Here is a 23,797-nt window from a genome sequence, read left to right as displayed (position 1 = left end):
ACCCAAGAGAAGACAGGTGATGCACAGTGCACTTGCTCACCACACACTGGCCGATCTGCTCCTCCTGGCGAGCTCCCCCCAGTTTCTGTACTGAGCATGATGTCCTGTGGCATGGAATAACCCTTTGGCTAGTTCAGGTCAGCTCTCCCGGCCGTGCTCCCTCCCAGCTTCTTGTACACCAGCTCGCTGACACAGCATGGGAAACTGAAAAATCCTTAAGATAAGCATTCTTAGCAACAGCTAAATCATCAGTGTGTTATCGACATTATGCTCACACTGAATCCAAAACACAGCACTGTACCAGCTGCTAGGAAGGAAATTAACTCTATCCCAGCTGAAACCAGGACACCAGGCCAGGCAGGGTAGCCGGGAGGCTGCCAACACCCCGTGATGGAGGCTGGAGGAGCCCCTGCGGCGCTGGGGTGTAGGGTGGACGTGGTGGGTCCTGGTGGGAGGCTGGGTGCCAAGTGGCCGACCGGTGCTGCCCCTCTGCCACAGAGCCAGGCCAGCCACATAGCCCCCCGGCCCACTCCTCCGTCAGCCCCTGCTCGGAGCCTCGTGTCTCCCAGTTCATCAAGAAATACGTGGCCTCCTGCCTCCTCATCTCAGACACCAACACTGAGCTCTCCTACATCCTGCCCAGCGAGGCCGTCAAGAAGGGCTGCTTCGAGAGGCTCTTCCAGGTACTCGCGGGGGCTGGTGGTGTGGGCAGGCGGGCAGTTGCAGGGGCTGCAGCACTGCAGGCACCTCCTGCCCTCCTCACATGGCACTTTGCCCCCGCAGCACTTGGAGCAGAGCCTGGAGGAGCTGGACCTCACCAGCTTCGGGCTGATGGACACCACGCTGGAGGAGGTCTTCCTGAAGGTGTCTGAGGAAGACCAATCTCTGGAGAACAGCGACGCAGGTACGGGCAGTGCGGGGGCACACGGTGCTGCTGGGGCTGGCAAGGGGCTGTGTGTCTCTGCATGGGCTTGGGGGCTCTTCTCACCTTGTGCATGGCCACAGGCGTCTCCTCTCCCAGGGCGGGGAGTGGTCGCCAGCAGAGCCCACCCCAGCCAAGGGCAGACGGCCTCTGCTCCACTCTGGGTTTGCAGAGCAGATCCGTCCCCACTCCATGCCACACCATGGTGAGGGGTGGCATGGCCAGTGGCAACACCCCTTCTCCTTCCAGACATGAAAGAGTCCAAGAAGGACAACCTGCGGCCACCTGCCCCCGAGCTGGGCCCAAAGCCGGAGGCCAATGGGGACCCTCTGGCCGAAGCGACTGTGCCGGAGAAGCCCGAGGTGGAGCTCAGCAACCTGGTGACCTGCTCCAAGCTGGCACAGTCACAGGCGTCCCTGCACTCGGCCTCCTCGGTGGGCTCTGTGCGGGGTGACGAAGGTGGGGCTTATTCCGAATTCTTTGGGGATTACGCGCCCCTGTTTGATAACCGGCAGGACCCCGATAACATCAGTCTGCAAGGTTCGTGCTGCCGGTGCCTGGCCGGTGGCAGGGGCTGGGGCAGGCACTTGGCTGGGACACGGGAGGGTGGCCAGGGCAGTGGCAGCACCAGCACCTGTCCCTGCGCCTGGGCAGGGCAGAGCTGGCCCTGGCCAGGGCGTGTAGGTGTGCTGGGGATGGGGGGGCTGTACCTGCTGGGGTGAGACCCCCCGGGGGGCTGATGATGCCAACACTGCACCCAGAGAACCACAGCCTGGGTGGGAGGGCTGGGAACGGGTGCTTCCACCAGTTTGGTCCCCCAAATTTGGTAGCATGTGTGTGGAGGGGTCCTGTGCTGTGACATGGAGGCAGCGGGTGCGGGCGCAGCCGGCGTTGGCTCTGCCCTTCGCCTCCCTGGGATCCCGTGAGTGCCACCTTGCAGACTCGCCCCACTAACGTGCTCGCTCCTCACACCGGCGCCCGGTTGGGTTGTCTCCTCTTGGCCCTGGGGCACGGAGTCATCTTCCAGCTGGTGGCTTTGCCCCCCGTACCCTGACCCGGGCTAGTGGCTCTCCCTGCCTGGCTGCTGGGTTTGCTGGAGGACAGAGGATGCAGGCAGTGCCCTGAGGCTGCTGTTTTATTCACAAATCCTTTTCTGGGTTATCCCAGCAGCTCTTGCCATGATTAATTCAGCCTCTCTGGCCGGGGCTGCTCTGAGCGTTGTGATTTGGGTTACGGGAGGCAGAGCCGCGACAGTGCCACGGCAGAGCTCCCTGAGCCCCAGCCCGCTGCCTCGCCGTGTCCCCACACCCACATCCTGTCCCCTGTTCCTGACTGCTGACCTCTTGCCAACTGGGAGAGCTGACGGGAAAATGGAGGGGTTCTGCCAAAAAGTGCCAATTTAGGTGTTTTTTTTAAAACTGTTGTCTAAGTTTCCCATTTTGGGCCAAGAGGAACCTGCCGGCCAGCTGCCTTGCTTCACGCTGTGGTGCTGCTGTGGCTCGGTGGCCATCAGGGTTGGGTGCCACCCTGTCCCTTGGGGTGGCTGTGCCCAGCTTGGTGCCCGGCTCAGCTCCCTGGGGACCAAGGCGGGCACAGGAGTGGCCGTGCCGGGGGGCTGACATCCTTCTCTCCTCCCAGAGCAAGACGCGGAGGTGGAGGCAGAGGACCATGACCTGGCTGGGCAGGGGAGCTTCAAGCTGGAGGGCTCGTGGCTGAAGCTGCGCCAGTTCCACGGGCTGATCGTCAAACGCTTCCACTGCGCCAAGCGCAACACCAAGGCCCTCTTCTCACAGATCCTCCTGCCCGCCTTCTTCGTCTGCGTGGCCATGACGGTGGCACTCTCCGTGCCCGAAATAGGTACCTGCATGCTGGGGGCTGCTGGTGGCCCCTTCTGCCTGCCCCAGTGTGGCTGCTGGGGACACTGGCTGTGGTGAGCACAACGCTTGGGGGTGCTCAGCTCGTCTGCCTGTGTGTGGTGGTGCTGTGGATGCCAGCAGGTTGCTGTCCTTGTCCCTGCAGGTGACCTGCCGCCCCTCATCCTCTCGCCATCGCAGTACCACAACTACACCCAGCCCAAGGGCAACTTCATTCCTTACGCCAACGAGGAGCGGCACGAGTACCGGTGAGAGCCACTCGCTGGTGACCAGCATCCCGTCCCCATCCCCATCCCTGGGACTGTGATGGGGGCAGCAGGGAGGGCAGCCCGCAGCGGGGCAGGTGCTGGGGCTGGCTCGGGCTTGGAGCAGAGCCTGGCCAGTGCCACATGGCCTTGCAGAAGGCAGCCTTCATCGTCCTCAGGGTGTCTCTGGGAGATGTGCCAGCCCTGGTGCTGGCTGTGATGGGCAGCTTGGCTCATGCCAGGCCTGGGCTGTGTGTGCTGCTGTAGTGCCTGTGCCTGTTCAGTCATGGTATGTGCCAGGGCCTCGGGGAGGTCCCAGCAGAAGATGGCCAAGGTGATGAGACCCGTGTCTCCCACTGCTTGGTCCTCCTCACCTGCTCCTCTCCCAGCAGCATCAGGCTGTCTCCTGACGCCAGCCCCCAGCAGCTGGTGAACACCTTCCACCTGCCCTCCGGCGTGGGGGCCACCTGTGTGCTCAAGACGGCCTTCAACAACACACTGGACCAGCCCATGCAGACCCTCAACCTTGACAGCAACGAGTCCAAGATGCTGGCGGCCAAGTACTTCGACGCCATGTGCATCGACTCCTTCACTCAGGGCCTGCCACTCTCCAACTTTGTGCCACCGCCACCATCCCCAGCCCCCTCCGACTACCCTGTCTCTGTGGATGAGGACCTGCTCCGTGCCTGGAACTCCACAACCTTCTCCTCCGCCGTCAAAGGTATCAACTGTTCTTGGTGCCTGACTCTGTCTGGGCCGGGGGTTCATCTCCAGCAGGGAGATGATCTATCTCCCCCCAGGAGCAGCTCTAGGGACCCCTGGAAATGCCTGTCAGTTTGGCCTGGCCACAGCAGAGCATTGCTGGGCTGAACTTCTGGCTCAGGGCCGGTGCTGGCCCTGGAGCACCGCTCCCTGTTCTGCCCCAGCAGTGCCAGTGGAGTTCCCTGGGACAGTGACACCATTGAGAGCCCTGTAGCCAGTTGTGCGTCACCCTTGCTGGGCTGGCTGCTCGGTCCCCAGTCATTGTCTTCTCCAGCCACACTTCATGCCCTCTCTCTGAACTGTGAACTGTTTCTGTCCCCCAGAGTTTTTCCCCATGTCCATCTCTTGGTCCCTCTCTGTCACCAGGACACAAAAGCCCTCTCACAGACCAGCTCTGGTCCAGCGGGAGCTGACACCAGTGGGACAGAGTGCTCCCTCCCTGCCCAGCTGGGACCCCTCAGCTGAGCACCCCGCCACCCCCACATTGTCCCAGGCAGCCGGGGCAGGCAGGAGCCTGGCTGTGAGCTGCCCTCTCTGCTCCTCAGAGACCGTGACCTCGGCCCCTGCCCTGCCCCGCATTGTCCACGAGCCCATCAAGTGCACGTGCTCCATGCAGGGGACTGGCTTCTCCTGCCCCAGCGGTGTAGGGGGTCACCCCCCACAGATGAAGGTGGTGACAGGGGACATCCTGGCAGACATCACAGGGCGCAACGTCTCCGAGTATCTGCTCTACACCTCGGACCGCTTCCGGCTGCACAGGCAAGAGGGAAGACTGGGAGGGTCTGCTCTGTGCTGTTTAGCAGGGGCGGGGGACCAGGGACTTGGGGACACCTGCCTGGGGTGCTGATGGGAGCCAGGATCATGTTCGAGCAGGACCCTGCTCCTGGAGGTGGGCGACAGTGGTCACAGCTTTTCGGCGGTGCTTTGTCCCGCAGGTATGGGGCACTCACCTTCGGCAACGTCCAGAAATCCATCCCGGCCTCCTTCGGGGCCAGGGCTCCTGCCACGGTGCGCAAGATCGCTGTCCGGAGAACAGCCCAGGTGGGACCACGCTGCGCCCCGCGGGAGCTGGGAGATGGGTGGGCAGCGGCAGCCGTGGCCTGGGTGGGGAGGAGAAGGGGCAGACAGCAGTGCCTGCACAGCAGGTCCCCCTCGCCCACGGTTCTGCGGCAGCGCTCTCCACCGAGGGGTCAGGGGGACTCGCTTTGCAGCTCCTGCCCGGCGTGCTCAGCAGCGGGCTGCTCTCCCCACAGCCGTGAGCCTGCCCTGGGGCTGTCCTGTCCCATCCCATCCCGCCCTTCCAGTACCTCTGCCATGGGCCCAGCTCTCTTGCCACCTCCCACCCCTCTTCTCTGCTTCTCCAGGTCTTCTACAACAACAAGGGCTATCACAGCATGCCCACCTACCTCAACGCTCTCAACAATGCCATCCTGCGAGCCAACTTGCCCAAGAGCAAAGGCAACCCTGCTGCCTATGGTGAGGGCCTTGGAGACATTTAAGGGCAGAAGCTACAGGGCATGGTCCAACCAGGCTCTAAAGTGCAGTGTCCCCCCTTGACCAAGCAGACTAGTGCCCATTTGAGGCAAGGGGGTCACACAGGCAGGGTCTGCACTGGGGCAGAACCTCCTGAGGTGCTGCCAACTGGCACCTGGACTTGCAATGTGTCCGAGGATGCTCTTTGCCAGCTGGTGCGGGAGGGCACGGCCTTGAGGTGCTCGGCTGCTTCAGGCAGCTCAACTCCTGCTGAGCTGCAGGGAGGCAACCCGTCCTCTCGCTCAGACCCAAGACCAGGCAGGCTGGGGGCAAGATTTTCTGTCCTGAGACAGTTTCATGCTTCCATGTTCCTTCTTGGGCCTTCCTGCAGGCATCACAGTCACCAACCACCCCATGAACAAGACGAGCGCCAGCCTGTCCCTGGATTACCTGTAGGTCTGGGGAGCGGGCTTGAGGGAGGGTGGCTGTCCTGTGGGGGGGAGGGAGCTCCCCTCCGCAGTTTGCAGGGGAGCGCTGGGGCTTCTGCCCTGCAGGCTGCGTCAGGGGGAGCGGGTGGTGGTGACATGGGGGTCCCTGTGCCGTGCCCTGCCCCATGCACAATGACTGTCCCACGCCAGGACAGGTGACCCTGCCCCAGGCAGCTGAGGGCAGCTGCTCTCCTCCTTGCTCCCCATTCAGCCTGCAAGGCACGGACGTAGTGATTGCCATCTTCATCATTGTGGCCATGTCCTTCGTGCCAGCCAGCTTCGTGGTGTTCCTGGTGGCCGAAAAGGCCACCAAGGCCAAACACCTGCAGTTCGTGAGTGGCTGCGACCCCGTCATCTACTGGTTGGCCAACTATGTGTGGGACATGGTGAGCAGGGCGCTTGGCCCCACCCAGCGAGCCCCCAGGGCCGGCCTGTGAGTGGACAGTCACAGAAGTTTCTGTTTTCTCAAGCTGAACTACCTGGTGCCGGCCACATGCTGCATCATCATCCTGTTCGTGTTCGACCTCCCGGCGTACACCTCTCCCACCAACTTCCCCGCCGTCCTCTCCCTCTTCCTGCTCTACGGGTACGTTGGTCAGGGTGCGCTGGTGGGTCCCTCCGGTGCCCCATCTGCACTGTGGCTACGCGGGCAGGACCTGGGCGTGGGGCTGCCCATCTGGCTGAGGTTCTGCAGCTCCCGTAGCTGGTGGCCTGCAAGGGCTGGGGAGGGAGAGCCCGGGGAGGACGAGGCTGGGAGATGGGCAATCCCAAGGCTCGATGCTTGGTGCTGCCCAGTCCCTCTCCTGCCACGCTGATGTGTGTCCTGCCACTCGCCTTCCCAGCTGGTCCATCACTCCCATCATGTACCCTGCCTCCTTCTGGTTCGAGGTGCCCAGTTCTGCCTACGTCTTCCTCATCGTCATCAACCTCTTCATCGGCATCACAGCCACCGTCGCCACGTTCCTACTGCAGCTCTTTGAGCATGACAAGGTACAAGAGACACAGCTCTGCCTGGGGCTGCCAGGAAGGGAGAAGCTGCCATCAGGTCAGGGGACAGCTCAGGCTGGGAGAGACCTCAGGAGGTCTCTGCTCCAGACTCCTGCTCCCAGCAGAGTCAGCTGTGAGAGCTGACCGGGCTGTATCTTGCTGGGGCTCCTGATCATACCACGTGCTCACAGTCCTCAGGGGTGTTCCTGAGGGTCGTGTCCTCTCTGCCTGTCCCCACAGGATCTGAAGGTGGTGAACAGCTACCTGAAGAGCTGCTTCCTTGTATTCCCTAACTACAACCTGGGCCATGGCTTGATGGAGATGGCCTACAACGAATACATCAACGAATACTATGCCAAGATTGGTATGGCTGCTCATTCCGTTCCTCCCTTGCTCCAGGGCATGTGGACATCCCACAGGGCTGGCACATCCCCTCCACCTGCCCTGTGGGGCTTCCTGAGGCCCAGAGTAAGCTGGAGCAAAAAGCCAGGGGCTGTGAACTAGACTGGGGTGCAGGAAGAGACACAGTTGAGGGTCAGCTCTGGTGTAGTGCCAGTGATGCTGAAAATGGTTCCTTGGGCCATCCCAAACAGCAGCCCCACGGGGAGAGGAGGCTGTGAGCCCTGGCAGAGTTGTGCCTTGCTGCTGGTGTTGCACACTGCCTGTGGCGGGGCCGTGATGGGGCTGTGGTGGCCGTGGTGAGGCCGAGCTGTGGTAGGAGGGATGGAGACTGCAAGGGCTCTTTCCTTCCCGACGTGGTCTCTTGCAGGGCTGCGCTGCCCAGACAAATGGAGCGTTTTGCTACTCACAGCTTCAGCTTGGCCTCAAAACCCTCTTGCTGCTCTCTGCTTCTCAAGCAGCTTCTGTATGTAACCCAGGTGTTGCTGGCATCGTGAGGGGCAATTTTGGGGCAGGATCTGACAAATCCATCCAATACCCACTCTCAGTTGGGTTGATGCATCCTACCGAGGTTGAAAAGTTGCAGGATGATTTCAGCAGCACGCGTGCTGTGAATGGGAAGCCTTGTGACCAGCCCTGGTGCCAGCAGCACCGACCAGCACAGGCAGCTGCGACAGGGGAGGGCACACAGGAGCAGGACAGCGTCGTTGCCACAGGCCAGCTCAAGATGTATGAGCAGGTTGTCCCCACAGGAAGGTGTCTTCAGCTGCTCTCTCCTCTTCCCACCACTCAGGGCAGTTTGATAAAATGAAATCGCCCTTCGAATGGGACATCGTGACGCGGGGCCTCGTTGCCATGACAATTGAAGGCTTTGTTGGCTTCTTCATCACCATCATGTGCCAGTACAACTTCTTCCGGAAGCCCCAGTGAGTGCAGCTGGAGAGCGGGGCTTAGGCTAGGTGGGGCTTTGCCATCGGGACCCCTTAGCTCAAGGCTGCCCCTGCAGTGGGTGCGCGCTGGGGAGCTGCCCGTCCCCGGCAGGGATGCAGGCAGGCGGCTCCCATGCCTGCAAGCCCACTCTGCCTGTGCGCCCTCCGGCAGGCGGCTGCCCGTCTCCACCAAACCCATCGAGGACGACATCGATGTGGCCAACGAGCGGCACCGTGTCCTGCGTGGCGACGCTGACAACGACATGCTGAAGATCGAGAACCTCACCAAGGTGCAGCAGCGGGGTGGCGGCGGTGGGGGACGCGCCGGGGCTGGAAGGAGACACCTCGGAGCCGTCCCATCTGAAGGATGTGGATCGGGGCTGGGGGCCCAGGTGCCTCCCAGCAGGCTGAGCCCCCATCCCCTGCCCCACCAGGTGTACAAGTCCCGTAAGATCGGGCGCATCCTGGCCGTGGACCGGCTGTGCGTGGGTGTGCGGCCTGGGGAGTGCTTCGGGCTGCTGGGTGTCAACGGCGCGGGCAAGACGACCACCTTCAAGATGCTGACGGGGGACGAGAGCACCACGGGCGGAGAGGCCTTTGTTAATGGGCACAGGTTGGGGGGCACGGGCTGGGTGGGAGATGACTGCCTGCTGTCCTGGGAATGCGATGGGGTCTGCTTGGGGGCCTCCCAGCATGAAGCAGAGTGAATCTGCCCATGTGGCTCCGCGAGACTCTACAGCCCTGTGGACTGTGGGCTGACTGTCATCTGGGGGGTGGCAAGTGACAGCAGCTTTTGGCCAAGGCTGCCTGTTGTGGGTTACCAGGTAGAAGATGCTCCAGTGAAGGCACGTGAAAGGGGGGTGAACAATGGGGTGCTCCAGAAAAGCAATTTCTTCTCCCCATGGCCCTTCATCCTCTCCTACAGCATCCTGAAGGAGCTCCTGCAGGTCCAGCAGAGCTTGGGCTACTGCCCCCAGTTCGATGCGCTCTTCGACGAGCTGACAGCCCAGGAGCACCTGGAGCTCTACACCCGCCTGCGTGGCATCCCCTGGAAGGACGAGGAGAGGGTAGGGCTCTGGGTGGGCGATTGCTAGCGCGCATGGGCTGGCCCTGTGACATGGGAATGGCATCTCCCCAGGCACCAGTGGGGATCTGAGCCAGTGGTGCCACCCTGACGGCAGTGCCACCCCAGTGGAATGCCCACGTGGGTGCCAGGGCTGGGCACACGGGCTCACAGGCCCCTACCGACGCTCACAGCCATGCCAGGGGCTGCCATGGGGCTCCTCTGGCTGGCACAGTGCTTGTGGTCCTCTTGGCAGCTGGTCCACTTGCCCACTGCTCGCTGCCAGCTCTGCCAGCACCAGGGCCTGGGCAGGTGTCAGCAGCCCTCCGCACCTTGCAGGTGGTCAAGTGGGCACTGAAGAAGCTGGAGCTGACCAAGTATGCCGACAAGCCCGCCAGCACCTATAGCGGAGGCAACAAGAGAAAGCTGTCCACAGCCATCGCACTGATCGGATACCCGGCCTTCATCTTCCTGGTGCGTCTTGGGCTCCAGCACCCTGCCTCTGGGTCCTCCTCCCACCCCCTGTGTCCCTGGGGCTGGCGCTGGGCTGGGGTGGAGAAATGACCCTGGGTGGGACTTGCCTGTCCCCAGCTCTGCCACAAGTCTCCTGGGGTGTGGGATGGTGTTCTGAGCTGGGCTTAGGACAGGGAGGGGGTGGCAGGGTCCCCCCGGGGGCTGGCGTGTCTGAGGGCGCTGTCTGTCCCGCAGGATGAGCCCACTACAGGGATGGACCCCAAGGCACGGCGCTTCCTCTGGAACCTCATCCTAGATGTCATCAAAACGGGTCGCTCCGTGGTGCTTACGTCCCACAGGTCCGGGGGGGGACTTCTGGCTGCACCCGCGGTGCCTCCTAGCACCTGGGGTGCTGCGCGGGCGGGCGGGGGCTCTTTGGTCCCGGGGGGATGGCATTCGGCAGGGGCACGGGGAGCAGAGGGAACCCAGGGCTCCCTCTGTCACCTTCTCCCATCGCTGGTGGTGGGGCCGCAGCACCCGGGTGATGGCGTGGGGAGCTCAGCTCTCCGCCTGCCCCGGCCCCGGCCCCCAGCGCTGTCCCCCCACGCCACCCTGCTGAACCTGCCCTGTCTCCCCAGCATGGAGGAGTGCGAGGCGCTCTGCACCCGCCTGGCCATCATGGTGAACGGGCGCCTCAAGTGTCTCGGCAGCATCCAGCACCTGAAGAACCGGTAAGAGCCCGGCGGGGGTCCAGCACCCTGCGTGTGCTGTGGGGCAGGAGGGGGCCAGGCCCCCACGGCAGGGTGACAGCGTGGCACTTGCAGCAAGGTGTCAGCCCTTCATGGGGGTGATGCTTCGGAGGGTGGGCAGGGAGGGGGTGGGCTCACTCGGCTGTCCTGGCACTGTTCTGGTGGGTGCAGCGGCTGCCACGGAGCGTACTCCCCTCCCGTGAGGTCGGTCCTTCCCTGCAGAGCTGTAGGGCGGGGGCAGGTCCTCATGGGGTCCCTTGTCCCTGTGCAGGTTTGGCGATGGCTACATGATCACAGTGCGCACAAAGTCCAGCCTCAACGTCAAGGAGGTGGTGAGGTTCTTCAACCGCAACTTCCCTGAGGCTGTCCTCAAGGTGAGCTCCCTGCAGTGGCGGTGCCAGCCCCCACCTTGGGGTGCAAGCAGCCTTTGTCCCCCAAGGGAGACCTGTGGGACCTGCTGTGGGGTGATGGGAGGGCATCTGGGAGTCACGGGTGTCACCTCCGTGTCCCCTGCAGGAGCGGCACCACACCAAGGCCCAGTACCAGCTTAAGTCGGACCAGATCTCGCTGGCGCAGGTCTTCAGCAAGATGGAGCAGGTGGTGGACGTGCTGGGCATTGAGGACTACTCCGTCAGCCAGACCACGCTGGACAATGTGAGTGTGGGGACGGTGTGGGCAGCTGGATGCTTGTCCCCAGGGAGGGTGGCTGTGCCGAGGGGTGGCTGTGTCAAAGTGCCATGGGGCAGCCATGGTGGGGTGCATGGTGGCAGCCACAGCCCCACAGATGTGCTAGGGCCTGTCTCCAGTGGCGCAGATGGCAGGCGAGGGGCAGCCAGGGTGTGGAGGTGCTCGCAGGGGTCCCTCGCAGCCTCCTGCCCCTTTTGCCCCCCCAGGTGTTTGTGAATTTTGCCAAGAAGCAAAGCGACAACCTGGAGCAGCAGGAGACAAGCCCCAGCTGTGCCCTGCAGTCGCCCCTGGAGCGTGTGCTGAGCCTGCTGCGCCCCCGGGCCGCCCCCACAGAGCTGCGGGCCCTTGTGGTAGAGGAGCAGGAGGACCTGGAGACCGATGACGAAGGCCTCATCAGCTTCGAGGAGGAGAGGGTGAGAGGTTGTCCCCAGATCTAGGTGTCCCTGGTCCCAGCTGTGTTCCTGCCGCGGGACACTGGGGCTGGGTGCTGCGGTGTCGGGTCTCATTGAGGGAAGGGAACACGGTGGGGCCAGGGATGGACCAGAGAGAGCTCTCTGGGAGGGGCGGCTGCTCCCCCCACCGGGCCAGATCCTGGCCCCAGCAGCACGGGGGGTGCTGGGCAGCGCGGGCAGCCCCTGCTCAGCCCAGCCCCTGAGCCCTGCCTGTCTCTGCCCACAGGCTCAGCTCTCGTTCAACACGGACACGCTGTGCTGAGGCCCCGGCAGCAGCCACGTCCCCTGGCTGTGAAGCCACTGAACCCTTTTGGCCTCTCCCCTCCCTTCGCCCCGTCAAACGGAGCTGCCGTGGCCGGTGGCACATGCCAGGGAGGACACGGCAAGTACTGTGCCGGCCTGGACGGACCTTGCGAGCCACTGCCCTCTGGGTGGCCTTTGTCCCCTTCAGCTCTGCGGCAGTGTCACTGCATGGTGCCAGGGGCCACCGTCCTTGGCCGGCTCGCCCAGGCAGCGCGTGCCACGGACGGAGACTGAGCAGAGAAGGACACGGCTTGGTGCCAGCACTGCCAGCCCCACGCGCCTGGTGGCAGAGACGAGGCTTGTGAGCGATGCCTTTGGTTGGACATCCACGTTGCACCCACCCTGGGGACCCTTGGCTGAGGGACACCCTCCCCCCGCACCGCCAGCACTGGCACGCCCCAGGCCTGGCCCTGGCAGGGCAGGAGGAAGGACGGCTGCTTTCGCCTTGTTTCCATCGCCCCTGGCTTGGCGCTTGCCCTTGGCACTGTGTGGAGCTCGGGCTCCAGCGCCGCAGGGGCAAGAGCTCTGGTGCTTCACCCACAGTTCATTTCTGTCACTGACGGGATGTCACCAGCGACCTCCAGCGACCTCCAGCCTGCCTGAGACGGGGGCCTTGGCCCCGCTGCTGCCTGCTGCCCACCCGCACTGCTGCCAGCCACAGGCTGCCGACGCCGTGGCCCTGCCTGGCCTTGCCATGCCTGCGCGGGGCACTCGGCACCGTCCCCGGGGCCGGGCAGCAGCGCCCCTGCAGAGGGGCACGTGGTGGGGCAGAGGGATATTTCACAGGGTATTTCACACGCTGGCACCAGCTGTTTCTCCCCTCTGCCCCCAACCACGTCTCTCCTCCCAGAGCCCCTCACCCTCCTGCCTGTCCTCACCGGCCGCTTCCCCCACCACAGGGCATTGCTGCAGCTCTGCCACCTTTCTGCTGTGTCCCTTTCCTTGTCCCCCTTGCCCTGGCACTCATTGTTCAGTCAGTGTCTGGCCCTGTACAGGAGCCACCTGCACTGGTTTCTTATTGTTGGGTCACTGGTGGTACTGGGAGAGGGGTTGCTACACCCCAGGATGGTTTTTGAAGCTGGGAGTGGGGTGGCCTTGAGGTACAGGGACAAGACGGCCTGGCTGGGTGCTGGCGCAACCTGGCAGTGGTGCCTGGGGTGGTGGGGAGGAGAGGGTGGACTGTGGCGTGGGGCTGGCACTGTCACTGGGGCTGGCACTGTCACCTAGGGCTGGCAGCATCAACAGGGCCAGCAGCGGGCACCCCTTGGCCAGCAGTGCCCCTCCTTTCTGCAGAGGGTCCTGCTGCCTTGTCACCCACGGGGGCCGTGCCCGGCACCCGTAGCCCAGCAGCACCCCACAGCTCTCCAGCGCCCCATGGCCGTGCCCAGGGATGGGGTGATGGCAGGGCCTGTGACACTGACCCTGACCAGCCACCCCATGGGTGCCCCAGGCTTTCGCAGCGCCCTGGGGTGGCCGTGCATACTGCCCCCTCCTTCCCGGGGAGCACCCAAGGCTGGGCTACCCGTGTATGTCCCCACTGCCCTTTCTGCCTCCCTGGCATGGGCTTGGCTGGAGGCCCCGCCTGGCTCCTGCCCGCAGCCAGCAGGCAGCACCAGCCACCCCAGCTCGCTGCCACGGGGCAGCACACCCCATGGGGCCACCCCGGCCCCACTCGAGGGCACAGGAGCGGGGACAGACCCAGGTGGCAGCTGACCCTCCTGCTGTCCCCATGCCCCCCCAGTCTTGCCAGTCCTGTATGCCACCTGCTATAGATTGTGATACAATATACAGTATTTTCAATAGGGGAAAAATTTGGGGGAGATGAGCTCTATTTTCAGATTTTTCAGACCATATTTTTTTTAACGGCATACCGAAAACTGGCTGGTCCTGGCGTGGGGTGGGTGGCACAGGTGGGCAGCGCGGGTGCTCCCTTGCTGGGCACGCTCTGCCTTCCCGGGTGGGCGCTGTGAGGGACAAGCCAGCCTGGGGTTATTAGCCCTTTGCCACCAGGGAGAGAGGGGATAGTGTCATCTTTGGGTCCCCAGCTGTGACTTCAGTGGTGGCAGCCCAGGGCGGGCATGGTGCCTGCTCTGTGCTCTGTCCTTGCCCTGCTGCCCTGTTGCTCAGGGCTCCGGGATGGCGCTGGCCCCCTGGGCACAGACCCCCCCGCCACCAGCCCGCCCATCCACAGAGTTGCCTCTACCCGCTGCCATGCCGCTGTCCCCATGCCCTGTGGCTTTTGATGGTCGATGGAGATGCTTTTGTGTCCCCAGCACAGCGTGCCCACACAGTCTGGGTGCCCTGGGCCTGTCCAGGCACAAACCCCGCCTGGGGGCACCCCGAGGGGGGCAGCGGGGTGGGAGCAGGAGGGCATCGCCCCAGGGCAGGGGTGGCCGCTGCCTTAACACTATTTCGCTTCATTGAGTTTGGCCCCGCTTCCCGCCTCACCCTCCCTCTGCACGTCCTTGGCCACCAGCCATGGGCACAGCGCCGGTGCCATGCACGGCCCCAGGCACGGGGCACCCCGAGGGGTGGGAACGCCTTGGAGGAGCCTGTACATTGCAAGCAAAAGAAACAAAAAAAAGATGAAATGTGAAATAATGATCGTTTTAAATAAAAAATAATAACTGGAGCCAGCATGGCTGTGTGGTTGCTGGTGGGCAGGAGTGCCAGGGCTGGGTGCCTGGGGAGGGACCGGGCTGAGCAGGGGGTTCCCAGTGCCCTGGGGTGGGGGTACAGGAGCCTGCCATGGGCAAAGGGCACAACACAAGGCCATGCCCAGCGCTGGGCATCTTCCAGGACGGGCGGTGGGGCTGGCTGGGGGTGCAAAGCTCCACAGGGCACGGGCAGCGCAGGCAGGGGGCCCAGGCAGGAGCTGCTGCAGCTGGTGATGCTGTGAGCTGCCCTTGCTGGCCTGGGGCTGGCAGCAGCAGCGGTGGCCGGGGCCCCACGGCAGGGCGTCCCCGGCTTCACCGTGGGGCCAGGCGTGGGTGGGAGCGGGTGCACCCCGGGGAGGAATGTGGGCTGGGAGGGGCCGCGGCTCCAGCACGGGTGCTCGCGCCACAGCCACCACTCAGCCGGCAGCCACCACCCAGCATGGCCGAGAAACCCCAAATCCAGCTCTTCGTCAAGGTGAGGGGGGTCACGGGGGCCTGGGGTCCCCCCGGCCGGTGGGCACCTCTGGCTGGCACCCCTGGCATCGCTGGGCTGGGGTGGCCCAGCCATCCCTGCCCACCGCAGTGCCCAGCCACGGGGCCCTGGGCAGGCAGCGGGCAGCTCAGGGCTCGTCTCCAGGGCACAGCTGCTGCCCGTGCCCGGGGGCTGCTGGGCTGCAGTGCCCCCCCCAGAGCACGGCCCCCTGCCCAGCAGCCTGGCCACCACAGCACCTGCCTGCACCAGCGGGGCCCTTCCCAGCCAGCGCCCGGCCCGGGCAGTCTGTCCGGCTGCGCAGGGCAGGACAGGGCCCGCCTGGGATCACGCCTGGGGGTGACGGGGCCACCAGCATGGCCATCGCCCTCCTCCAGCACAGCTGGGCTGTCCTGACCCACAGCTGCCCCCAAGCCGCTGCCCCCTCGGCCTTGCAGGGCTGGAGCAGCCTGGGGGCCCCGGGTCCCCCAGGGTTGCCAGGGCCAGCACCCGCCATGCCACGCAGGCTGCTCTGGGGTGGGGCGTGGCGGCCCCAGGAGCAGGTGGGGGCCAGGGGCTGGCACCCTGCCTGGGCTAGCGGGTGCCACGGGCTGCCAGTGCTGCTCCCCGGCCTGCGGCCAGCCTGAGCTTGGCCGGGCAGGGGGGTGGCATGAGCCCTGCCACCCTCACCCTGCATGTACTGGGGGCGGGGCCTGGCCAGCGCTGCCCCCGCCACAGCCAAGCCGGGGCAAAGGGGCAGCTGAGCTCTCCCTCTCTGCCCACAGGCAAGCGAGGACGGGGAGAGCGTGGGCCACTGCCCCTTCTGCCAGCGGCTCTTCATGGTGCTGCTGCTCAAAGGGGTGCCCTTCACCCTCACCACCGTGGATGTGAAGAGGTGAGTCACGTCCCCTCACTCGCCGTGGCCATTGCCACCGTGGGGTCAGGGCCATGGGCAGGGTGGGACAGCCTTGCCCTGGCACACTGATGGGGGGGTGGTAGGTCCCCAACACCTTGGGAAGAGGAGCGAAGGGTGGGTACTGTGGGATGTGTGGAGTCTGTTGTACCCTCCCACAGCTGCCCACTGCTGCCTGAGGGACGTTGGTGGAGCTGCCGTGGGCACACACTGAAGCAGGGGCAGTCTAGGGGCACCACCTCGTCCCTTTGCCCAGGACACGCATGTGCGCACACACACACATGCAAGTGAGGTGCCCTGCAGAGCCCTGGGCACTGCGAGGCATCAGCATCCGTTCCCATCTCCCGCAGGGCACTGGACGTGCTGAAGGACTTTGCACCAGGTGCCCAGCTGCCCGTTTTGCTCTACAACGGCGAGCCCAAGACCGATACTGTCACCATCGAGGACTTCCTGGAGGATCACCTGGGCCCCCCCATGTCAGTGTCTGGCGCTGCCCCAAGATGGGGCAAGGGACAAAAGAGGAGCAGGACGGGCTGAGAGAGGGGGGACAGGCAAGCAGCACATAAGCCTGCCAGCCCCTGCCTCCTTCTTCACCTGTGCCCACGTCCCTGCAGGTTCCCCAGCCTGGTCCCACAGTACAGGGAGTCGAGCCTGGCCGGGAATGACATCTTCCACAAGTTCTCCACCTTCATCAAGAACCCAGCACCTGCCCAGGACGAGGGTGAGGAGCTGGGCGGGGGGAGATCCCATGCAACCTCTCAGGTGCCACCAGCCTGATGCCTGGTCAGGTCACCCTGAGCCTTTCCAGCCCTCCCCTGCCCCAGGCCACAGCCGGGTCTCTCCAGGCACTGCCCCTCTCCACGCAGTCAGCATGGCCATGCCAGGGCTCTTTTGGGAGGGCAGGGGTGGGTGCCTGCCTGGACAAGGCAGGAAGATTGCAGGCAGGCACTGTCTGGGCACAGGGATGGGCTGGCAGGAGGCCACGGCAGACCCGCGGGGCACGGTGCCTGCAGCGGGCCTGTGCCCTGACGCAGCGGCGCTGCCGCCCTCCCCACAGCGCTGCAGCGGAACCTGCTGCGGGCCTTGCTGAAGCTGGACGAGTACCTGAGTGCCCCCCTGGAGTACGAGCTGGCCCGTGACCCCCACCTCCGGGCCTCCCAGCGCCGCTTCCTCGACGGGGACCAGCTCACGTTAGCCGACTGCAACCTGCTGCCCAAGCTCAACATCGTTCAGGTGAGCGCAAGCACTCGGTGTCATGCGCCCCCCCTTGGCCCGGCTTCTGGATGCCATCGGCCCCATGCTCTCACCTCCTGCTGGGTGCTTGCAGCAATCCCCAGCTCTTTTCTCAACCCTTTATCACCTGGGTGCCCCCCGGCACCCCCCTCCCCATGACCCCTGCCCAGCATGGTGCCTTCCCACAGATCTCACTCCCCTTGGCATCCCCTTGTCCCATGCAGTGTCCAGGATGTCCCCTAGCCCCCCGCCACCCTTCCTGGCTGGCTCCTGCCCATGAATACCACTCCCCGGCTGCGGGGCCCTCCCTGGCACACCACAGGCACACGATGCTGGGCAAGGGCTCACCCCATTTCTGCTCGCAGGTCGTGTGCCAGCATTACCGCCACTTTGGGATCCCCAAGGACCTGCAGGCTGTGTGGCGCTACCTCAATAGCGCCAGCGAAACCAAGGAGTTCAAATACACCTGCCCCAACAGCGAGGAAATCGTGCAAGCCTATCGCTCCGTGGTCCGGTTGCCACAGTGAGCCGGGCATGCGCCCAGGTGGGCACAGGACCAGGGTTGGGCAACAGGCTAGTGCCCACCCTGGTCCTGCCATGACCACCACAGTCCTGCCTGCACACACGTGGGAGGGCAGAGAGCATCAGCTGTGCCCCTGGCACCCAAATTCCCCCAGCTGGCACCCCTGCCACGGTGTCGGCAGCAATCTGCACCACCCCGAGCCTGCAAACGCATTCTCACCTCTTGTGCCACCCACTCTGCCTGGTCAGGACCCCCGTGACCTGCGCTGTGGTCCCTCAAGCATCAGAATGGGTGCAAGGGGGCCACAGCCACAGGCACCATCTGTATCAAAGCTGGGCAATGCCGAGGGCAAGGGCAGGAGCTGGGGAGGAAAAGCTGCCCAGAGCAGAGGGCTGTGGGGCAGAGAGGGCAGCGCCCATCCCTGCAGCCTCCCTCGGAGACACTCTGTGCCACCCACCAGCAGAGCAAGCCAAGGCAGGGCTGTGCCAGGCCAGTGTGCACCGCAGGATGCCCCGAGGAACTGCACGGGGTGAGGAGAACTGGCACAGCCATGGCAGAGGCCTGGGAATGGAGCCGGCGGGATGGCACGGGGGGTGGACATGGCCAGCCCCATCATCCTGGGTGAGGGGAGAGCACTGTCCTCCAACAGCAACTAGGAAGCTCTCTGGAGCAGATCTGGGAGAGGGATGGGGGTGAAACGGGGCAAGTCCAAGCCATGTATCAGAGCTCCTGGAAATCAATAAAGGCTTTGCAAGTGAGACAAGCGTGCGTCTGGAGTGACCAGCCCCAGCAGCTCTCCTTCCTTGCAGGACTTCGCATTGGATCCCCCAGTCCCCTCCCAGTGCCTAGCAAGGGCTGGGCCCATTCTCCCAGCTCTCCATGGGGCTGGGGAGGCTCTAACCACTCACCCATCAGCCCACTGGCACAAAGCTGGCAGGAAAGTGAACTCCTCTGAGCCCCTGACCCTCCATGTTTAGCTGAAATTGGCCACAGGGTTCCTGAGCAAGGGAAAGGCAGAATGGATCAACACACCCACACTGTCCCGGTTCCTAGAGACCGGTTGGCTAAAACCACCTTTACTGGCAATAAGTTAAGCACAGGCAATCTTTTCCTTACATGGTGATATAAAAGCTCTTTAAAAACCCCACCAATTCAAGGCAAGTGAGGTAGAGAGGTGGCCCCTGCCAGCAGGGAAGAGCTGCAGGGAGAAAAGCCACCACTCCTGTTACCCCTGCCCCATCTGTCCCCACAATGGCCCTGCCACACCAGCTGAGGATCTGCTGCCTGCGCAGGCCTGCCAGGCTCCAGCCCTCTGGGTCACGCTTGCCTCGTCCACCTCTCCAGGCGCAAGGGGCTTGGCACGCCCAGGGTGCAGCAAAACCTCCACTAGCCACACTCGCGGTTGATGAGGCTCTGGGCATCAGGGGATGGGACAGCACAGGTCAGGAGTCTTCAAAATCCACTCCAGATGGTGCCTTCTTGCTAGAAGGAGATGGAGGAAGCATCAGAGCCCAAAGCCCCACAGCCTGCTCCCATGTAGCTACCGAGCAGAGTCCACTGGGTCTCCACACAGCCCAGCCCCAGCACTGGGCCTGGGAGCAGCACTGACCTTTTGAAGCCAGGGTTAATAAGAGACTCTCCCGGGATCTTCCTCTTGGCTGGCAAAACCGAGCCAGCACTCCTGTTCTTCCTGGGGCTGGGGTCTGCCTCAGCCAGGGACAGGCAGGATGGGGATTACAAAAGGTCAGCTAGTTGCTCTGGCAGCCCTGCAAGCCCCTCCATGCCCAGGGTGAGCCTCCAGCAGCCCAGCCCAGCAGGCCCACCATCCGTGGCAGGTGAGGAAGGGCCAAGCCTGGTCTCCTCTCCCAGCACAGCAGGGAGCCATGGACCTGCCATGGCCCCCAGCCTGGAAGAACAGCGAAGCCTGACCTCCTGGAGGCTAGTGAGTAACCTGCCTGGCCATGCCTGGCATCCGACCTGAGCACAGTGCACCCCAGACACCCCGAGAGCCACCGCGCTGAGCCCTGGCCCCTTCTGTACCAGGAAGGCACCAGAACAGCGGGGCAGCTGACAGCAGCCACACAGTCGAGGGGACTCAGGGTGTCCTGACGAGCACGTGGACACAGGACCAGCAGGTTCCTGGGGAAGAGAAGGCAAACAAGCAGCGAGACCAGGAGAGGTGTCCCCTGGCAATTGCCTACCTGGCAGGAAGAGCTGCTGGCTCCGGGCAGTGTTCTTCTCAGGGCTGCAGGAAGATGCCAGTGTCTCTGCCGCTGCCAAGACAGGAACCAGAGCCACAGCTTGTGGCACCCCAACACGGCATGCAGCCCCCCAGCCTTCCCAGCAACCTCCCTCCCCTCCACAGCCAAACTGAGCCACGTTCCTCCCAGTACTCCCACCCAGGCTGCTGCTGCCCCAGGATCTTCCTAGACCCCTAAAATAAGGCATCTCCCCCACACAGAGGCAATGGTGCGGTGCTGGCACAGGGACAAGGTTGTGTTTGTGCACAGAGACACAGCGCTGCATCCTCTGCTCTCGTGCAGGATCTCTTCAGTCCCAGGCGGGCAGCGCAGACCCTGGCCAGCCCAAACCGGCCAGAGAAGGCAGCAGTCCTGCTGCCAGCCCTCCCAGCCAGCCCCCCCGGCTCAGCCAGGAGAAGCCGCCCGAGCTGGGTCACCCGGGGCACTTCTGGGCTGGGGGGCGTGACACGGCAAAGGTGGCGGGGGGCTGCCCACCCTCCTCCTGCCTTTGCCGTCCCCCAGACCCCCCCACGGACCTTCCAAGCGCTCCTCCAGGCTCTCGATGCGCCTCGCCATGCCGAACACCAGCCCCTGGAGCTGGCTCCTCGCCTCGCCGCCGGGCAGCTTGACGAGATCCAGCGCCGAGCACCGGGCCGCCTCCTCCCGCAGCTGCAGCGTGGCCGGAGCCCCCGCCAGGCTCAGCGCCGCAGCCCCCCGCCCCAGGGCCTCCCTGCGCGGGAGGGGCCGGCTCAGCGCGACCCTCGGCCCAGGGGCCGGGTCCCCGCGGCCGCGGCACCCACCTGAGCTTCGAGCCGTGCTCCTCGGGCTGGCAGCGCTGCGGAGGAGAGAGCGAGTCCCGAAACGGCCCCTCCCGGCCCCGGCCCCGCCGCCCCCCCCCCGGCACATACGCAGCCGAGCGGCGGGCGGGCGCCGAGCTCCGCGGCCCAGACCTCCAGCGCGTCGGTCACACTGCGGGGGGCAGCGGCTCAGGCGGGGCTGGAGCCGCCCGGCCCCGCTCCGGCCCCGCTCCCGGCCCCCTCCCGCACTCACTAGACGGTGCCGCCGGGGCCGGGGCCGGGCAGGCAGTAGCAGAGGTACCGGCCCGGCCCGGCCCGCAGCAGGTGGAAGGGCCCGGCCGGCTCCGCCATGGCGGCAGCGCCGGAAGGGGCGGGGGCGCGGCCCGCGGGGCCCTCCCCGGCACTGGGGCCCTTCCGCCCCGCCATGGTCACCCTGGGGCTGCGGCGGGTGGAGGACAGCGTGGCCGCCAAGCACCCGGTACGCCCCGTGCCGGGGTGGGGGTAGCGGGGGGACCGGGGCCGAGGGGGCCGGTGCGGGCAGCGGGGGTCCGGCGCCCCGCGCTGAGGGTGTCCCCGCAGGCGCTGCAGCAGTACGCGGCCTGCCAGTCCCACGCCTTCCTGAAGGGCATCGGCACCTTCCTGGCAGGTACGGCCCGGCCGGGGGGGGCTGTGGGCAGCGCGGGGGGCGGCCCGGCGGGGCCGTGGCCGGTAACGGTGTCCGGCCCCCGGTGTGGGCAGGCAGCGGGGCCGCCTTCGCCGCGCAGAAGCTGTTGCTCAGGAAGCTGCCGCACCGCCCGCAGTGGAGCCTGCTGCTGGCCGCGGGTGAGCGCCCTGCCCGTGCCCCTGCCCGTACCCTGGCCCTGCCCGGCCCGTGCCCCAGCCGTGCCCCTTCCCGGCCCTGCCTGTACCCCGGCCCTGCCGCCGGGAGCGGGGCGGCGGCAGGACCGGGCCGTGCCGCAGCACAAGGGCTCTTTGTCCGCTGCCTGCGGGACTCGCCCCCCCGGCTCTGCCGCACCCCTGGCCCTGGGGGCTCGGGGCCCGCTCGCAGGCAGCAGCTCCTCGGCTGGCGGGTGCGTTCCCAGCCTTCGCTGCCGGCGCTCTTGGGAGCATCTTGGTCTCTTAAGCCGCAGGGTCTGTTGCCAGCTACGTGGTAACCAGAGCTGAGACACAGAAATGCTCCGACTTCTGGCTTTATCTGGAGACAGGCCAGTCCCCGCAGGAGCTCACCACGGCTGGTAGGGTGGCTCAGCCCACAGGTACCTTCACATCTCTCCCTGCTGCTTTCCCTGGGCTTGTCATGCCTGGTTCTTCCCTGCTGCAACAATTTGCTGTTCCTGCCTCATAATCAAGCTGGTGACTGTTTGTGTCATTGCCAAAATCCCCCTATAACTGCTGCGCAGCCACCCTGCAGCTGAGGGACGGGAGCAGGCGCCTGGGATGGATGGGAGCAGCGCTCGGGTGGCCAGAGCATCCCGCCTGGTTTTCTGGCTCCCGTGTCTCCCCATGCTCCGGACCCACTACCTGCACTGCAGATACCTGGGCAGGGCTAGCAGCGGGGGGTGGGAGTGCTTGCCTCTGCCTGCTGCCCTGCCTGCTTTGTGCATTCACAAGAGCCACCGTGAAGGGCTTGTTTGCTGGAAGAGGAAGAAGAGGGTAGGGGATGGAGGGAGGCAGTAAACCCCTACCAACCTGTTGCTCCATGTGGTAAGCAGAGCTGGAGGGGGGTGGTTCCTATGGCTGCTGGCTGCTTTCTCCCACTGGTATCATAAGCTCCTAAAGCTGGGCCTAACTGAAGAGGCTTTAAATGCTTCACGAGGGCTCTGTGGCTCTCTGCCCTGCCCCTGGCAAACATGCCGGGATAGTCAGGGGTCCAGGGAGCTTGTTCTTTCTGTTGCAGAAAATCTGCCCAGCCCAGAGGACAGAGAGAACGTGGCACCGCCAGTGAGGAGAAACAAGTACGGGGATGTTGTGGAGTAGCTGGCAGAGCACTGCACCATGCCCATGACCTGCTTCACCCCTCCTGCCTGCCCAGCCTGCCTGTGAGACTGGTGGCCCTGCCCAGGAGCTCGAATGAATCGATCCTGCAGTGCGAGCACGGTGGAGGCACGGTGGGGATTGCTGCCTCCCCTGGGGTGGCCTCTGAACATTGCACATGGGAGGGTACAATAAAAGTCGGGAGCCAAAAGCGCTCGGTGTGGGCAAATTGAAGGCTGGCGGTGGGACAGGAACAGCTGGGGTGCGGGTGGTAGATGTCACCCTGAGGCAAACTCTGCAGTAAATGTTGGAGCTCTGGTTCTTCTGAGACCGTGGCATTGGCAATCCAACAGCGCAGGGCCATGAAATCACTGCGGGCAGGGATGGGCCTGGGCTAAGCTGTGAGAGGGCAGAGCTGTTGTACTGTTTCTTGACCCCAGGCAGTCACAGTGTCCCTGCCCCCATAGCAGCAAGGCTTTTCTCGCCTGCCTGCGTGGGGCTGCGCTGAGCCCTGCAGCTGCATGGCCTCTGGGGGTGTCCTCTGCCCCTGCAGAGGGGGTGCACGTGTGCCCAGAGCCCCTCTGTGCCACTGTGCTCTTGGGACATGTCACCTGGCCAGTCCCAGACTCTCCATGCAGATCTGTAACCAGCCAGCAAAGGAATGGTGTTGTCATGAATCCCGCACACCCAGAGGGGCACGGGGGAAGATTAGGGAGCCTCTTTCACTTCATTCCTTCCTAATAGCAAACCCCAAGTCATGGTTAGGGCAAACTGGCTGTGCTTGGTGGCTGTCCAGCTCTGATTCAGCTGCAGCTGAATTTCTTAGAAGGGGAAACCCAGCCTGGATTCTGGAAGCTAACTGGTTTCTTGGAGCAGAGCAGCAGCGTTTCAGCTTGAGAGACCAGAAATGTTTCCTGTTTCGGAGCAGAGACAGTCCCTGAGCCTCGCCACGGGAGGGAGTCCCTGTGCTGAGCAGATGGGGGGCGGGGGGCCCAGGGAGGAAGCTGGGTTTGGGGGCTCAGAACATCATCTGAACGTGTTTGCCCTGCGCAGAGAGAATGGGGAGCAGGCAGTGGAACAGCTAAAAGCAGCGTGGCTGCGGGGAACGGGCAGGTTAAGCCAAGCATGGTGCACCGGGAGCTCGGCTGGAGCAGGGGAAGGTGTCGGTAAGTGAGCAAACCCATGGAGCAGAGCTTGTGCTGCCT

The 23,797-nt window shown here is 64.5% G+C and overlaps 4 protein-coding genes across 15 annotated transcripts in view; 3 read left to right on the top strand and 1 right to left on the bottom strand.

The window, feature by feature from the left end:
• The window catches only part of ABCA2 (ATP binding cassette subfamily A member 2), a 36,802-nt gene extending 22,384 nt beyond the window's left edge, over nt 1-14,418 (top strand). For 4 of the 8 annotated variants that reach the window (XM_074890878.1, XM_074890876.1, XM_074890875.1 and 1 more), the window contains exons 25-49: nt 499-683; nt 784-904; nt 1,172-1,462; nt 2,561-2,779; nt 2,942-3,044; nt 3,431-3,762; nt 4,349-4,562; nt 4,739-4,844; nt 5,168-5,279; nt 5,668-5,728; nt 5,976-6,150; nt 6,235-6,350; nt 6,607-6,754; nt 6,992-7,115; nt 7,944-8,076; nt 8,252-8,369; nt 8,514-8,692; nt 9,005-9,146; nt 9,482-9,616; nt 9,851-9,954; nt 10,234-10,326; nt 10,616-10,718; nt 10,861-10,998; nt 11,238-11,444; nt 11,710-14,418. In XM_074890878.1, coding sequence (XP_074746979.1) covers nt 499-683; nt 784-904; nt 1,172-1,462; nt 2,561-2,779; nt 2,942-3,044; nt 3,431-3,762; nt 4,349-4,562; nt 4,739-4,844; nt 5,168-5,279; nt 5,668-5,728; nt 5,976-6,150; nt 6,235-6,350; nt 6,607-6,754; nt 6,992-7,115; nt 7,944-8,076; nt 8,252-8,369; nt 8,514-8,692; nt 9,005-9,146; nt 9,482-9,616; nt 9,851-9,954; nt 10,234-10,326; nt 10,616-10,718; nt 10,861-10,998; nt 11,238-11,444; nt 11,710-11,745 — 3,695 coding nt within the window. In that variant the 3' untranslated portion in view covers nt 11,746-14,418. The remainder of the gene's footprint in view (nt 1-498; nt 684-783; nt 905-1,171; nt 1,463-2,560; nt 2,780-2,941; nt 3,045-3,430; nt 3,763-4,348; nt 4,563-4,738; nt 4,845-5,167; nt 5,280-5,667; nt 5,729-5,975; nt 6,151-6,234; nt 6,351-6,606; nt 6,755-6,991; nt 7,116-7,943; nt 8,077-8,251; nt 8,370-8,513; nt 8,693-9,004; nt 9,147-9,481; nt 9,617-9,850; nt 9,955-10,233; nt 10,327-10,615; nt 10,719-10,860; nt 10,999-11,237; nt 11,445-11,709) is intronic. The other 4 variants (XM_074890880.1, XM_074890877.1, XM_074890874.1 and 1 more) reach the window with 2 other exon arrangements.
• Nucleotides 14,419-14,493: 75 nt separating this feature from the next.
• Nucleotides 14,494-18,564, top strand: CLIC3 (chloride intracellular channel 3). Its single transcript, XM_074890882.1, has 6 exons — nt 14,494-14,918; nt 15,698-15,807; nt 16,176-16,301; nt 16,440-16,546; nt 16,883-17,058; nt 17,424-18,564. The coding sequence occupies exons 1-6, from the start codon at nt 14,535-14,537 to the stop codon at nt 17,583-17,585; spliced, it is 1,065 nt and encodes a 354-aa protein (XP_074746983.1). The 5' UTR covers nt 14,494-14,534; the 3' UTR covers nt 17,586-18,564.
• Nucleotides 18,565-18,616: 52 nt separating this feature from the next.
• On the bottom strand, nt 18,617-20,969 carry PAXX (PAXX non-homologous end joining factor). The gene is made up of 5 exons (XM_074891650.1): nt 20,877-20,969; nt 20,730-20,785; nt 20,358-20,656; nt 19,191-19,854; nt 18,617-19,063 (listed from the first exon to the last, which is right to left on the bottom strand). Exons 1-4 carry the CDS (start codon nt 20,967-20,969, stop codon nt 19,316-19,318), a joined length of 987 nt encoding a protein of 328 aa, XP_074747751.1. The 3' UTR covers nt 18,617-19,063; nt 19,191-19,315.
• TMEM141 (transmembrane protein 141) lies at nt 20,879-22,803 on the top strand. 5 transcript variants are annotated; one of them, XM_074890886.1, is made up of 5 exons: nt 20,879-21,096; nt 21,198-21,264; nt 21,357-21,440; nt 21,749-21,853; nt 22,516-22,803. In XM_074890886.1, the coding sequence occupies exons 1-5, from the start codon at nt 20,968-20,970 to the stop codon at nt 22,593-22,595; spliced, it is 465 nt and encodes a 154-aa protein (XP_074746987.1). In that variant the 5' UTR covers nt 20,879-20,967; the 3' UTR covers nt 22,596-22,803. The 5 variants fall into 5 exon arrangements, with proteins under 5 accessions (XP_074746987.1, XP_074746986.1, XP_074746985.1 ...); XM_074890885.1 differs by having other exon boundaries at nt 20,888-21,096; nt 21,743-21,853; XM_074890884.1 differs by having other exon boundaries at nt 20,962-21,096; nt 21,749-21,874.
• The last annotated feature ends 994 nt before the right edge of the window (nt 22,804-23,797 follow it).

Source organism: Strix uralensis, chromosome 21 (genome assembly GCF_047716275.1).
Source record: "Strix uralensis isolate ZFMK-TIS-50842 chromosome 21, bStrUra1, whole genome shotgun sequence".
Classification (NCBI taxonomy): domain Eukaryota; kingdom Metazoa; phylum Chordata; class Aves; order Strigiformes; family Strigidae; genus Strix; species Strix uralensis.
Note: the sequence above shows the minus strand (reverse complement) of the source record. Positions and strands in the feature narration are given on the sequence as shown.